Raw genomic sequence first — 15,254 nt, 5'->3', positions numbered from 1 at the left:
TCTATCCTGGAAAATAGTAGGTCATTGTTAACTATTATCTCATTGCAGAAACTTTTCTCTGAGTGATTTTTTTTTTCGTCTATTCTGTTTCAGATTGTTGTTATAATGAGAGGATTACCTGGCAGTGGAAAGACACATGTTGCAAAACTTATTCGAGTGAGTATGGGGAAGCTGAAAAATCAGCTGCTTGTGTTAGTAGTCACTTGCCTTCTTATTAATAACAGGCAACATAATACCAGTAGAATTGTCTTCCATTTGGTCCATTAGAGTTGGCCCATGTGGTAGATGTTGTCCCATATATATTTTTATCTACTCAGAGAAACATTTTGCCTCAGCTTGATTTGAAACCACCAGAAGATTGTATATTATTTGGCCACAAGAGGGAACTTTGGTGTGATAATTAACTAATTTATTCCATAAATTCGTTTTAACCTTCATGACTATATGATTCTTAGGATAAAGAGGTAGAATTTGGAGGACCTGCACCCAGAGTTCTAAGCCTGGATGATTACTTTATCACTGAAGTGGAAAAAGAAGAAAAAGATCCAGATTCTGGAAAGAAAGTGAAAAAGAAGGTATGGTATTCATGTCAGATCTCATTCTGATTCATTAATAGTGTTTAAAGGAAAATGTGTTTGGGGAGAAATGTGGCTTTTTTAAGGGCAAGGACCTCTCTCTTTTCTGAACACAGTACTTTAGTACTTGGATGTGAAGGAAAGACTACAAAGTAATCTCTATCCAAATGCTAACTGAGGAAAAGGTTTAGGATGATTCTTTGCTTTTGCTAATTCCATATCTCTTTCGGGGGACCTTAGGTAATGGAATATGAATATGAAGCTGAGATGGAGGAGACTTACCGCACCAGCATGTTCAAAACTTTCAAAAAGACTCTGGATGATGGCTTTTTTCCCTTTATCATCCTGGATGCCATCAATGACAGAGTTAGGCACTTTGACCAGTTTTGGAGTGCAGCAAAAACCAAGGGATTTGAGGTAGAAACTTAAAGAACTTTAAAGTACTTTGTGCTGTCATGTAAATGTTATATATCTTTGTCTAATTATTACTCATTCTTGCTTAGGTATATTTGGCTGAAATGAGTGCAGATAACCAGACTTGTGGCAAGAGAAATATTCATGGAAGAAAGCTTAAAGAAATAAATAAGGTGATTTTAAGAAACAGAACAATAGAGTACCATCATGCACAACATAATGATGTTTTGGTTAAGGAAGGACTGCATATATGGTGGTCCCATAAGATTATAATAATGTATTTTTATTGTACCTTTCCTGTGTTTAGATATGTTTAAATACACAAATACTTCATTGTGTTGCAGTTGCCTACAGTATTCAGTACATTAACATGCTGTACAAGTTTGTAACCTAGATGTGCAGTAGGCTTTATTATCTAGGTTTGTGTAAGTATACTCTGTGATGTTCACACAATGACAAAATTGCCTAATGACCCATTCCTCATAATGTATGCCCATTGCTAAGTGATGTGTGACTGTACTCTAAACCTCATATTATCTGTACCAGCACTCTTGTCTGGAAGCTCTTGTTTATCTCCTTTTTTTTCATAATAACTTTCCGATCTGCTTTAGTAAATGTTTCTCTTCCTTTGTTTATTTTCCTAGCTCTTCTTGAAATTAGCCTGTTATGGCCTGGCGCAGTGGCTCAGGCCTGTAATCCCAGCACTTTGGGAGGCTGAGGTGGGCGGATCGCTTGAGCCTGGGAGTTTGAGACCAACCTGGGCAACATGGCGAAACCCTGTCTCTACAAAAAAATACAAAAATTAGCTGGGCATGGTGTCATGTGCCTGTGGTCCCAACTACTGGGGAGGCTGAAGTGGGAAGATCACTTGAGCCCACCACGTCAAGGCTGCAGTGAGCCATGTTGGCGCCACTGCACTCCAGCCTGGGTGACAGACCGAGATTCTGTCTCAAAAAAAAAAGAAATTAGCCCGTTAGACTTTACAATATTAAATTAATATTTAACAATTAAATATTTAATTAATATTTAACAGTATTTTTAAATATTGTTAAATGTTGTTTATCTTGGATGCTTGCTTGGTGTTTGAGTAGTTTCCAGAGATAACTTGACCATCTGAATTTTTCAATAGATGGCTGATCACTGGGAAACTGCACCTCGTCACATGATGCGTCTAGATATTCGTTCTTTGCTGCAAGATGCTGCTATTGAAGAGGTGAGTATCCTTTGGTTCAAACGCAATGCAAAATGACATTACATTTTCACTTTTTTACTTTGAAAAACTTAAAATCTACAGAAAAGTTACATAAATAGTATTAATACAAGAACACCTACTGGTATGCCTTTCGTTGAGATCACAGTTAATATTTTGCCACATTTTTCTCTGTATGCATATATTCTTATTAACATTCTTGTTAATGATGTCACTATTTTTGTGGAACCATTTGAGAGTTAAGTTGCAGATCTCGTAAACCTTCACCTTTAAATACATCAGTAGATATCTTGTAAGAACAAGGACATTCTCTTTTGATTTGATAACAGTTATCAAATGCAGGAAATTTAGTATTGATAAAATACTATATTAGGTAATTTAAATTTCTTGAATTATCTCACATATAGTTTATATTCACATTTCACCAGTTGTCCCTATAACATGGTTTATAGAAATTTAAAAAAATCCAAGATTCAATCCTTTAATATAAAATATAGTTTCTCAGCCTTGTCATCGTCATGAAAGATAAAGAATTTATGAAGAGTATAGGCTTGTTTTGTAGAATGCCCCTTAATTTGAGTTTGTCTGTTTGTTTCCACATGCTTAGGTTCAGGTTAAACATTAGCAGGAATGCTACATAAGTGATACTGTGCCCTCTCAGTGTTTTACATCAGGAGTCATATGGTGTTAATTTATCTCATTGTTAGTGATTTAAGCACTGATTACTTGGTTAAGGTGTATCCATCAAATTTTTCTACCTTTTTCTCTTTGTGATAAGTAAACTGTAGGGAGATACTCTTAACATCTTTTCCCCAACAAATTTTCATTCATTGGTAATTCTTGCCTGAATCAATTATTAATTTGATGGAAGGAGAAATTTTCTATTTTTACCAGTTTTAGGTTTCTGTCTTGTTTGACCTCTTAATACTCAATATTGTCATTATGCTTTTTTTTTTTGAGGTGGAGTCTCACTCTGTCGCCCAGACGGTAGTGCAGTGGCATAATCTTGGCTCACTGCAACCTCCGCCTCTGGGTTCAGGCGATTCTCCTGCCTCAGCATCCTGAGTAGCTGAAACTACAGGCATGCGCCACCATGCCTGGCTAATTTTTGTATTTTTAGTAGAGACGGGGTTTCACCATGTTGGCCAGGCTGGTCTTGAACTCCTGGCCTCAAGTAATCTCCCCACCTCAGCCTCCCAAAGTGCTGGGATTACAGACATGAGCCACCATGCCCAGCCATCATTGTTCTTTTATGTGTTTTTAATTCCCGTGCCATTCCTCAACCTATTTCTGCCACTAACATTGTCTGGCAACCCTCTCACTAATGATTTCCGTGACAGTGAACAGTTCTTATTTCCCCTATTGATTAATTTTGCAGCCAAATGTAATATAGCTGACCATGCCCACCTTCTTAAAAAACATATTTTTCTCTTGGCTTTTGTGAATTCACATTCTTCTGGTTTTCCTTTTATTTTTTTGGCTATCTCTTTTCAGTCTCTTTCACTGGCTTCTCTTGCTACTCAGTCTTTAAAAGGGCCCCCTTAGGGCTCCATCCTAGGCTCTGTTTTTATTTTGTACCCTCTGTATAGATCATCTGAATCTTTCTAGTAGCTTAGATTGTCACTTATGTGCCATTAATGTTATAAAGTCTAGACTGAATTATATGACTGTCTTAACAGTAATGTTTCTGAATGGAGGGAGTATAGGTGATTTTTATAATATTCTTTTTACTGTTATTTTCCAAATTCTCTACAAAAAATATATGTTATCTTAGTATACCTCAAACTCAACCTATCCAAACCTGTTTTTCATTTAGTAGTCTCTGTTTTAGTGATTAGAACCCTAACCACTTGATTGCTGAAACCAGTACTCTGGGAGTTATCCCTGACTCTTTTATCATTGTTGAGACAGAGTCTGACTCTTACCCTGGCTGGAGTGCAGTGGCATGATCATAGCTCATTGCTACCTCAACTCCTGGGTTCAAATGATACTCACCTCAACCTCCTGAGTAGCTGAGAGTACAGGCGCATGCCACCATGCCCAGCTAATTTTTTATTTTATTTTTTTAGAGATGGGTCCTCACTATGTTGCCCAGGCTGGTCTTGAACTCCTAGACTCAAGCGATCCTCCTGCCCCAGCTTCCCAAAGTGCTGGGATTATAGGCGTGAGCCACCGTGCCCAGGCCTGACTCTTTACTCTGCCCTTATACCGGTGTTCAAACCTGTCAAGTAGTCAAGAAAGTTTAGTCAGTTTTACCTTTTAATGACCTCTCTAACTCATCTGCTTATTTGCATTGCTACCACTCTGGGCCAAGCCAATATCATCCCACTTTTCAGTATACTTTTTCTTATATTTTGAAATTTGAATCATGGACATGTTTTTATCTGATTGGAAAAATGCTTGTTAAAGATTTTTAAAAGAAAATTCTAGTAATCCATAAGCATTCAAAATAGGTAGCCATCTACTTAGCACTTATACTTTACAGGGAATTATACAGATGGATATTCAAGGAAAATTAAAGGCAATAATATCCTGTGTTTTATCAGTTCTGTTTCAAAATTTAGGGTGTTAAAAATTACTTGGTATGTAACAGTGAGCCTGTCTTGCTCTAGGCTACTGTGTTCATTCCAGATCTCAATGAAGGAGTCAACATTTTGCTAAATGTTAACTCAGTCTTTTTTTTTTTTTTTTTTTTTTAATGGTTGGTACAGGTAGAGATGGAAGATTTTGATGCAAATATCGAAGAACAGAAAGAAGAAAAGAAAGATGCAGAGGAAGAGGAAAGCGAACTGGTAGGAGACAGACCAACCACTTTGAACAGTGTCTCTTTATTAAAATTCTTAAAGAAGGTTTAAATTCAGATCTGTGGTCAGACAACTACTGTTGATACACACTTTAGCGGTATAAGTTTCCATAATCATCTTCAAGGAGACTTTTGGATACTCTTTCTTTTTCCCCAGACCAAAAGAACCCTCTACTGTGGTGTTAAAAGAAAGTTTTAACAGAGTGCTAAGAAACTTACTCTTGTACTCATCTATTTGTGGGTGGTTTTAGGGGAGTATACCTTTTAAGAAAATAATTACATATGAAAGGGCATTCTTACATTCCAGCAGATATGTGGCACAGCCTACCCAACATAGGCATAATTGTCTCTTCTTTGCTACAAGATCTCCAAATTTAGTTTCTGTCAACTGAGGCAGAAGAACTTACTGAATGGGGAGGCAGAGGGTTGCCACTGGCTGCTAGATTTGTTCTTCCGCATTTTATCCTAAGTGACAGGGAAAAATTAAATGACTGTGTAGGCAATGGATTTTGCTTAGGCTGATTAGAGGCTTACATAGTGTGAGTTTAAAGTTTCTGTGTACCTAATGTAAAATGCTTTTGATCACACCTCTGTAGAGACGTTTGCCTTTCCCTGTCATTCAAGAATATGCGACCTATAGAATTACGTTGACTTTTCAGTGTTTGCTGAAGTACAGAGATTAGCAATGCCTTGGAATAGTGTTGCATTTTAAATCCAGAATATTACTCGGTTTATTTAATACTTGAGCCCTTGCTAAAGTTGCTCCTCATATTCCTTTGAAAATGTACAAAATGAGAACTCTGACTCCTACCCCCTAGAGTATACAGAATCTCCAGGGAGTGGTCCCATCGAACCCGTGTGTGATATAGAGGACTCTTGATAAAAACTGTGTTTATATAAAGATGGTGTCAACCTCTACATTCCAAGATTTCAAATGTGGATTAAAAAATAAGTTTTAAAGTTAATGGCATTTGAGTCTCAGTATGTGTTTTTTTAAAATCTATTTTTCTTAAGTTGTATTTTGGCATACATAATTTAAAATTTAGGCAGGATATTCACTACAAGGTCCACGCTCTTCTGGAATATGGCTAATGACTTCTTTAGCCATTTGCAGCGTGTGTACTAGAAACTGACTACGTGAGAAGTCTATAATGTTTTAGCTTTCTGAAGCTCCGTCTTTCTATTGTGGAGATTTCAGTTCAAGATATGGTTCGTAACATCTGACTTGCTTAGGTGTAGGTCAAAACTTGGGAACTTTTAACTGAATGTACTATTACTTTTTTAAAGTGAAACACACTGTAATACTATATTTTTATGTCAGAGTCATGGCAAGGAAGCCTTAGAATTCTACCCTGCTGGATTATCTGCTTTATTTCCAAGTGGCCTACAATTTCAAGCAATGGGAGGATAATATAGTTTAAAGGAAGACCAGGATGATTCCAGCAGTGGGGAATGAATACACTTGTTTGCCTAACTTGATTATAAAACTTCTCTTAACCCGTTCAAAGATGCAGAATTGAAATCTTTTACTATTGGAGTCTATTCCGAGAGTGAAAGATTCTTGGAGAATATATTAACCAAGGGTTAAGAGCAAGTTTCACACCAACCACTCAGTCTATTTTAATGGAATTATCAGTAAACCTTGCATTTTCCACTCTGCACTTATTAATATAACTGGGTGAAATCCAAAGTTTTGCTGGTAAAGATAATCCTTTGTAGGGGATCATTGGTATGATAGTTTGCCGCCTTTAGTGCTTCAGTGAACCTAAATAGATAAAATTTATAAATATATTATTCCAGTGATGCTTAGTTTTCAGATGATTTTTAAGATGTAACTTGTCTTCAGTACTTTTAGCACTATCACTTCAGCATAGCTTTGTCTTGGTTTGTTCTAAAAAATGTATTTGGAAAATATATAATTTATAATCCAAAATACTACCTAGTAAGTTGAAGTTGAATTAATAGTTCTGGCTGATAGACTAGAAATGTATGAAACCATAGGATTATGTTCTAGTAAACTCTTACACAGAAGCTATCATCATGAAATCTTCAAAATGCTTTGTGACTTACTTTACTTGTGTGTCAGTTTGTTTCACGAACTTGAACATTACCAACAGTAGAGAGATAAATTGATTCATAAAAGAAGATGCTGACACCATTGATGAATCTGTCCTATTTACTAGATTCCAATATGAACATTTCTGTATGTTAGGTCCAATGGAAAACAGTCTAAATGAAGGTAAAGGGGAATCATGATAAATCACATGGTAAAAGCATATACTTGCTAGGTGAATAAACAGAAATGATTACTGCATAGCTCAATAGGCACATTAGGAAATTTGAAAATCTTTTGGGAGTGAGTTTGAAATAAGCCACCCAGTTATTTTATGAAATATAAGATGTAAGTTGCCAGTGGAGATTTCTGGTTTTGCATATAATAGGATAACATAATTTTTTAAAACATCAGAAATAATAATCTAGTTTTCAACTAATAAAAATGTTCTGAATTTGATTCAGTAAAATTAGCCTTTGTATGCTCTAACTGGTAAATGAATTGAGTCATTTTAAAATGAAGTTGAACTTCCTAATTGGGTAATTGGGTTAAGTGCTACCAATTCTTTTCCTTTCTTTTGAGTACTTGAAATTACTGAAATATAAAGTAACTATCTTGAAGAACACTTTTTGGACCTTATGGCTACTATCAGTTGATAATAGCAGTTATATTTAGAAGATAATCTAGCTAGTATTACAAATTATCTGATACTCTGAATAATATTAATATTAGCACAGTAACTACCTGTACATTCTTATCGTATTTGCTATACAGCTGTTGTTCAGACTACAATTGTGAGTCCTGAACTGTAGCTGCCTCAGAGCGCCTTCATGATACTATTCTGAAGTGACTACTCCGAAATGTGGACAGTGCAGTTTGGTGAATTTGGTCATTTAGTTTCTTCAAAGATAGTGAGATTGTGTTTCCCCTAAGGATGTATTTACAGCTAGTCAGTGGAAACTGAATCCATTCCCAGTTTTAATGCTTTTCCAGTTCAAACGTGATATGCATGTATGTGTCTCTTTCTAACCCTTCGAGCTTCTCTCTGTGTACGATTTAGGGTTACATTCCGAAAAGCAAATGGGAGATGGACACATCTGAGGCAAAGCTAGGTGGGTATTTCCTTTTTCCTGTTTTTATATGTGATACCTGATGGTAATGGTCATAGATCTTTTCTGCTATAAGAGGAACAAATTTCCTAAAACTTCTACTTGAACAGAGATTTCTGGCCTACCTTATATCCTCCAATCTATTTTGTTAGCTTTTATATCTTGTGACAAAGTCATAAGTATTTTAAAAGAACTGCTTTCAATACTATTTAAAGTTTTTAGAGTCAACAGAAATATTTGATAATTTAGCAACAAAATATTGTCACTTATAAAATCTATTCTTTTATATTAATCAGAAATGTTGGTGCTGATGAGATTTCTTTTTTAAAGAATATTTAAGTGCAGTCCAAAGTTAAACTTGATTATGAATACTTTAGATAATAAAAATAATATAAAGTTTAAAATTAATTAAAAGGCATTTATTCTCCTTGTGTAATAAATGAGAGTTTCTGAGTAGAGAGAAGCAGATATGTAATTCAGGTTTTTGAGGAGCCTGCTTTATAAAATTCAGTTTAAATTTTTCTTCAAATTGTTAATGCCAAATTCCAAGGTTAAACCAGTTTAAATGATTGTCTAAATCAGAATTTGAAGTTGCTTAATGTGAAGTTATCTGTCAAACAAAAAAGTCATACATACCCAATGGATTCCCTCTAGTATTTGTTGGTGAAAACTGCAAAATAGTTTTTCAGTTTTACTTCGTTTAAAGAGAACCATTTAACATGTTGATTAAGATGTATGAATAAAAATCTAAAACAATGTACTAAGGACTTTTTGAGATCAGCCTTACTGATATATGAGGTATGACTGTCAGTTTATGTTTCTTTTCCTGGTATTATACTCCAAAACTAAAGGAACCATCTAAGTATCTTAAATTGATACAGGAAGTGTGAGTCATTTAGCTGCTTCATTGCTTGGGACATGTGTTTCTGACATCAAAGGAGTGCATTTTACATGCAATTACATAAGCTATGCCTTTAATTTGCCCCAACTACTTGTGTTAGCAGTTGGTATTGACCAGGTCCTGTGTTAAAAGACAGTTCCGCGAACTGTATTATTACATTACTGGTATAGGTGCTTTGTTGTCAAGTCTAAAAGATTTTTTTTAGTTTCTGTTGTGTGAAAATTTTATGTGGTTTTTGACATATTCTTCTAGTCGTCTTCCCTCTGTGGGAAATCTTAATAATAACTAATTGTCATCTTCCAGAGACCCTTAAAGCACTTATGTGTTTAAATGCAATTAAATATGTAGGAAAATAAAAATTACAAAATACTTTAAAAATAATAATAATGCTTTAGTTCTGCTTATTTCGACGTTAGATTAACTCTCTGTGAAGTTCTGTACATTACAATGACCCATAATATGCTAAGGTCTTTTCTCTCTTCTGGTTCTCTAAATATTGATTATCTTTTGGGGCAAAGAGAGATCATAAATAAAGGTAGTTAAGGGGGATGTAAAAGTGATAAATATTAGCTTAACGTGTAATCTTTAGAGGCCTCATGTAATACATGATCTGGGGTAATGCTGTTTTAAACTCAAACCAGTCCATCTTTTACTTTTCTGTTTTTAAAAGGAAAAGGGAATTTAGTTGTGATGATTATTCAAGAATATATATTAATATTGGTATTTCTTGGAATTTCTGGAAAAAATTCTGGCCCGTCTACCATTTGCTTCTCAGAAAATACATTTTATACAAATTTTCAGTTTTAAAGACAGAATAGTAGATAATGAATTCCAGAAATGGATTTTTTAAAATAAACCATTTCAATGAAAGGCACTGAAGATCTGGTAATAAATCTAGGAAATAAATTTTAACATATTTGCAGTTGGGTTTTTATTTATTTTTTAACAAGAGTGACAGTAATGTTATATATAAGGACTTGTATCTTGCACCACTGTATTGAGAGCTAATCCTACCACAGAGGAAGGCAAAGAGTGTGCATTCTTGAAAGTGCTTACTACTTTGAGGTTGGTCCATTGACCCAACTGAGAAGATTCTTCTCTAAAACATGAGGATCTTGTGTCGGATCTTGTAGCCTATTTATGTTGCCTTCCTTATCATAACAAATTTAATATAATTTGATTACCAAGTACAATTTATTTTTCTGAGTACTTTACCAACATTCCCCAATTACTCTTGGAAAATGATTATACTGGGTGGAAATATATTATGTTTTAGCGGTGTCACGTGTTGAGTGAAAACAGTTGAATCTGAAACAGAGGAATTTTGATTCACAAATGAGTCTGCCAGTGAGAACATACTTACCTATAGTCTTTCAAGCAGCTGGTTAGATCTTATTGCAGATTCTTGATCTATGCTCATTAAGTATAGTACACAGTTCAGCCTCTGCCTGAATGTTAAATTGAAAGTGATGTGATTTTAGAACAGTTCACAACAGGCCTGAGCTACCTCTGGCATGGAGTTGTTGAAGGCTGCCTGTGGCCCACCTTCAGTCCCACCAGACTGGTTCTTCCCTGCTGGGACACAGGCATCCTAATGCAAGGGCAGGTTGTTACTTGCCACATCAGGTGCTGGGATTCAGCATTGAAGCTACTTAAACTCCAGTGACATGATTTTAGTTTCTCATACTGTGAAGCTAGAATATTTGAGACTGTTATCATCCTAATTTAGGTTTCTTCATATAAAGTACTTTTGCTTTTCTCATCTCAGTGTCATTTGTCTCTACTCATGAGTTGTATATTGGTTTTCTACGTGTCAGACAGATTCATCTCTTCAGAGTTGGAATATAATTATTTGTATAGGTGCGTAATCTTGTGTTTACTTCGAACAGATTTTCAGAAATACCATTTACATTTAGAAAATACATAGCTGTATCTAAGGAATTTTTCTGTTGTGCTATAATACATACTGTTTCAAATATGTGGTAAAATTCTGTGACCTGCCAAGTTGGATTTAAAACTTCATCTTCATCTTAAAACTTCATCTTTTGAAATCTCTGAAAATCATTAGTGTGCATGGATTGAACACCAGTCTTTCTGTAATTAACAACCCCAGATTTCTCTCCCCTCACCTTATGCCATCCATCTGTGTGTTTGGTTTCCAGTATGCCATGTGGAAGAGGTGTGAGCCTTTCTTCAGCCCAAGAAGGAAACTTTAAACATATTTGCACAATAAAATTTCAAATTAAACATTTCAACAAGGGTGCTCAGACTAGAAATACATGCTCTTCTGAAATTCCATGTTGCAACTGTAACTCCTGTCATATATACCCAGTGTATGAGGAAAAGTTCTTGCAGTTTTCACACTGCCCTTCTGTATTGCTGCCTGGCTGTGCTCTGTTGTTGGAAATGAAATATGAAATTTTTACTTTGAAGTATGTTAATGTCAAAGTTGATCGTATTAAGTTTGGAAATCCTTTGAGGTTTATTTAATAAGTGTGTTGGAGCTTCTTTCTCTTCTGGTAATACTGTACACTGTTGAACTGAGAACAGTTTTATTGTTTGTGGGACTTTGTTGGTTTTCTAATACCATAACCTGTGTCCCTGTGCAGTCAGGGGGTCACTTCTTTAAGATCATGTATAATATGGCCCGTCATATACACGTAGATAGAGCCATTTGGTATAGCACGTGATTCCAGAGATTAGACGACTGGATCTCTTGAATCCATACATGTTAAAATTTTGCCAAAATGAGATGATTAAAATTTTTGTGAGTTTTATAAACTGTTGCAGTTTGCCTTACTGATTTTTCAATGATAATCACTTTTATGGGAAAGGGGCTTAGGAACAAAAAACTTTGCCACGAATGCAAAATCTTACTGGTTTTTAAAGCTTGTAACAGTTGTGTGTAAAACTTTTATATTTGAAACATAAACTTACCCTTTCTGCCACTGCTTTCACTGCACTTTTCATACCAAGTTCTCTCCAACATGGTGTCTAAAAGATTTTTATTATATACACTCTTTATGGAATTCAATGAAGTGTGGTTATGCTGTGTTTCTGAAGTTTTTAGGCTTTTCTTCATTGGCCTGCCTAGTACTAGTGTGTTTATATAACTTCAGATGATTCAGAAGTTTAGTGCTTCATTGTAGCAAAAAATGTATATAACTCATAATATCCTACATGTAGCGTTCAAAATCAATTATTAATAACCAATAAAAGACTCAACACATTTTCATTGCGTGTTCTTCTTTAAGACACCTAAACTCATATCTCATAATTTCTGAATCTGCAATCCCTATTCATTAATTGATTATAGTTTTTAAGTTGTTGGAAAGCCTAGCCCTCTCTGATTCAGGGTTCAGAAAGAATTATCAGGTCTGGTAAAATTATCTGACTAGCCCTTAGCCTCAGAATGGTCAGCTTCATAGTATGAGCAAAGAAAGTGGTGATCTCATATAGTCAGCTTATTCATGAACATTAATTCATGGTGAATGCACTCACAGCAATTAAAAAAAAAAACAAACAAAAAAAAAAACTGTTCATCTAAAACCTTAAACGTTAGCTTGGCTCATTAAGTTCTTGGTACTACCTGCTTTTCATATGACACAGTATCAAACATGATTGCAGATGAAATGGGTGGTGTTAATATTGTGTTAAAGAAAAAAAGAATGGAAGACACTGTCTGGAAAAGCCCAACTTTGCATTTGCCATCAGAACATGAGAGCCATGGTGGGTGGGAGGACAAGGAGACCAGGAGTCAAGTGCCTTTTCTTGCCTTGCCCATATTTGCTCTTAAACCAACATCATAAACATAATGGCTACCAGAGGGAATACCAAACAATGGAAATTCTGGCACAGAACTTGATATTATCTCAGCCAAGAAGATAGTTTGGATCTGCAAGTGATGCTGCACTCAAAATTGTGGATATGCCCTCTGAAAGTGTTCCAGCCTTCTTTTCCCCTGTGTGTGTGTCGTGTGCAAACTCACACTCTTCCTTAATGCTACGGCTCTGTGTTTGTCCCTCAGACAAGTTGGATGGCTTGAGGACTGGTACTAAAAGGAAACGTGACTGGGAGGCCATTGCCAGCAGAATGGAGGATTATCTTCAGCTCCCCGATGATTATGATACTCGTGCTTCTGAGCCTGGGAAGAAGAGGGTAAGAGACTTTGTCAATAACTGCCAACAAATGAAGGGCCCATTTAGGCATCTGGTTTTAGGAAGTTACAGGCAGATAATCACATGAATGCTATTTTTAAAATGATTTAGTTTACGCTATGTCATGTTACACTTCCCAAAAAGGAGTCATACCTTATAAATTATCTCATCAAAATGTACAAGTAACTTGAAAAATTGGAGAACAGAACCTCACATGGCTAGTGCGTTAACCTTAAAGGCATTGGGAGTGGCCAGTCACTTGTGCCATTTTGTCATGGGGCAAAAGAAGCCAAGTACAGAGTAGGGTATTGAAGAGAACCTGTGGAACTTCTTAATGGATGGAGTGTGGAGGGTCCAAAGGTAGATAGAATCAAGGGTGACCCCTTGGTACTCTGGCCATGAGCACTGCATATATGTGGTGCCATTTAGTGAGAGAGAGAAAACTGAGGGAGTCATAAGTCATGATTTTTGGAACTGAGAGAAATAATTTAAGTTCTGTGAGAGAAATTCTAATTTTTCTTCTAATTAAGTTAGAAGTGTAAGTGAAAATGTCAAAATGACTGTTGGATTTATTAGTACAAAATTCACCAGAGAGATCAGACTGAACTAACAAATTTCAGGAAATGGTATTTAGAAGCATGGGACTGAATGATCTTGCCCAAGGAAAAAGTATAAATGGAAAAGGCAATAGGACGCCAGACTCCAAAATTTAGTTCAGATAGAGCTAAGTGTTTCAAGAAGAAAAGAGTGTAGTCAGTTTTTAAATGATGCGGAAAAGACAAGTAAGTTTGGAACAGATAAATGACTGCTAGATGTGGCAACATGGAGGTCACTGATGATTGTAGTTTGTCATCAGTCTACAGTGATGAGGGGGCAGAAACCAGTTTGGAGCAGATTAAAGAATGAATAAGAAATGATGAAGTACAGTGCAGCATATGTAGGCAACTTTTTGAAGTTTTGCTATGAAAGGGAATAGAGAAATGAAGCTAGGGCATTAGATAGGTCTTTACATAAATTTTGAACTCAGTAAAAGTGATAGATGTGTATATCCTTTAAAACAAAATAACAAAGCAAAGGGATCATATATACTGTTCTGTACAAGTCTTTTTCAGCTATTCCATCTTGATCTTTCTATATAAGCATATACAGACCTACCATTCTTTTTAAAGGGCTCCTTAGTGTGCCATTGTTTGGTTGTACAATCAGTTATTTAACTAGTCCCTTTGTATTAGTCCATTTGCATAGCTATAAAGGAATATGGGAGATTGGGTAATTCATAAAGAAAAAAGGTTTATTTTGGCTCATTGTTCTGCAGGCTGTACAGGAAGCTTGGTGCTAGCATCAGCTCCTGGTGAGGCCTCAGGAAGTCTTCAATTATGATGGAAGACAAAGGAGGAGCCAGCGTGGCAAGAGAGGAACCAAGGGGAGGGGGTCCCAACTCTTTTTAACAACCAGATCTCATATGAACTCAGAGTGAGGACTTGCTCATTACCGTTAGGAGGGCACCAAGACGTTCATGAGGGATCCTCCTCCATGACCCAAACACCTTCAATATTGGGGATTACAATTCAACATGAGAGTTGAAGGGGACAAACATCCGAACCGTAATACGAGATTTGAAGGGGACAGATGTCCAAACTGTAATATCTTTATTGATGGATGCTTACAGTGTTTCCATTTATTGCCAGTACAGACGTGAAGGTTGTGGTGTGTATGTCTCTCTTTAAATACCTACATGCAAGTAATTGCCTGTTTTTCTACACTTCGACCAGCAGTGCTGTTATCAAACTCTTTAACTTTTGATAATCTGATAGGTGAAAAAAAATAGTATCTCATTTTTCATTTATTTACTTAAGAATGAGGTTGTGCATCATTTACCTCTATGCATCATTTCTTTGTATTTGTTTCTTAATGAATTTTCTCAGTGCCTTAGTGTACTTAGTGTACTTTGTAATGGGCACTATTACAAAGAATCCAGGTTTCAAAACTTTTTAAAATACTGCAGATACTCCAAAGCCTGCCCTTGTTTGTG

The 15,254-nt window shown here is 35.8% G+C and overlaps 1 protein-coding gene across 5 annotated transcripts in view; it reads left to right on the top strand.

Annotated features, from left to right (window-relative positions):
- Positions 1-15,254, top strand: part of YLPM1 (YLP motif containing 1) — a 73,424-nt gene that overhangs the window by 53,487 nt on the left and 4,683 nt on the right. For 3 of the 5 annotated variants that reach the window (XM_050798650.1, XM_050798646.1, XM_050798649.1), the window contains 8 exons: positions 94-156; positions 456-575; positions 816-992; positions 1,079-1,162; positions 2,119-2,202; positions 4,911-4,991; positions 8,116-8,167; positions 13,093-13,223. In XM_050798650.1, coding sequence (XP_050654607.1) covers positions 94-156; positions 456-575; positions 816-992; positions 1,079-1,162; positions 2,119-2,202; positions 4,911-4,991; positions 8,116-8,167; positions 13,093-13,223 — 792 coding nt within the window. Of the gene's footprint in view, positions 1-93; positions 157-455; positions 576-815; positions 993-1,078; positions 1,163-2,118; positions 2,203-4,910; positions 4,992-8,115; positions 8,168-11,227; positions 11,842-13,092; positions 13,224-15,254 lie in introns of those variants that run through there. The other 2 variants (XM_050798647.1, XM_050798648.1) reach the window with 2 other exon arrangements.

The sequence above is a fragment of the Macaca thibetana genome, chromosome 7, assembly GCF_024542745.1.
Source record: "Macaca thibetana thibetana isolate TM-01 chromosome 7, ASM2454274v1, whole genome shotgun sequence".
Lineage (NCBI taxonomy): Eukaryota > Metazoa > Chordata > Mammalia > Primates > Cercopithecidae > Macaca > Macaca thibetana.
This window is presented reverse-complemented; position numbering and strand designations above follow the sequence as displayed.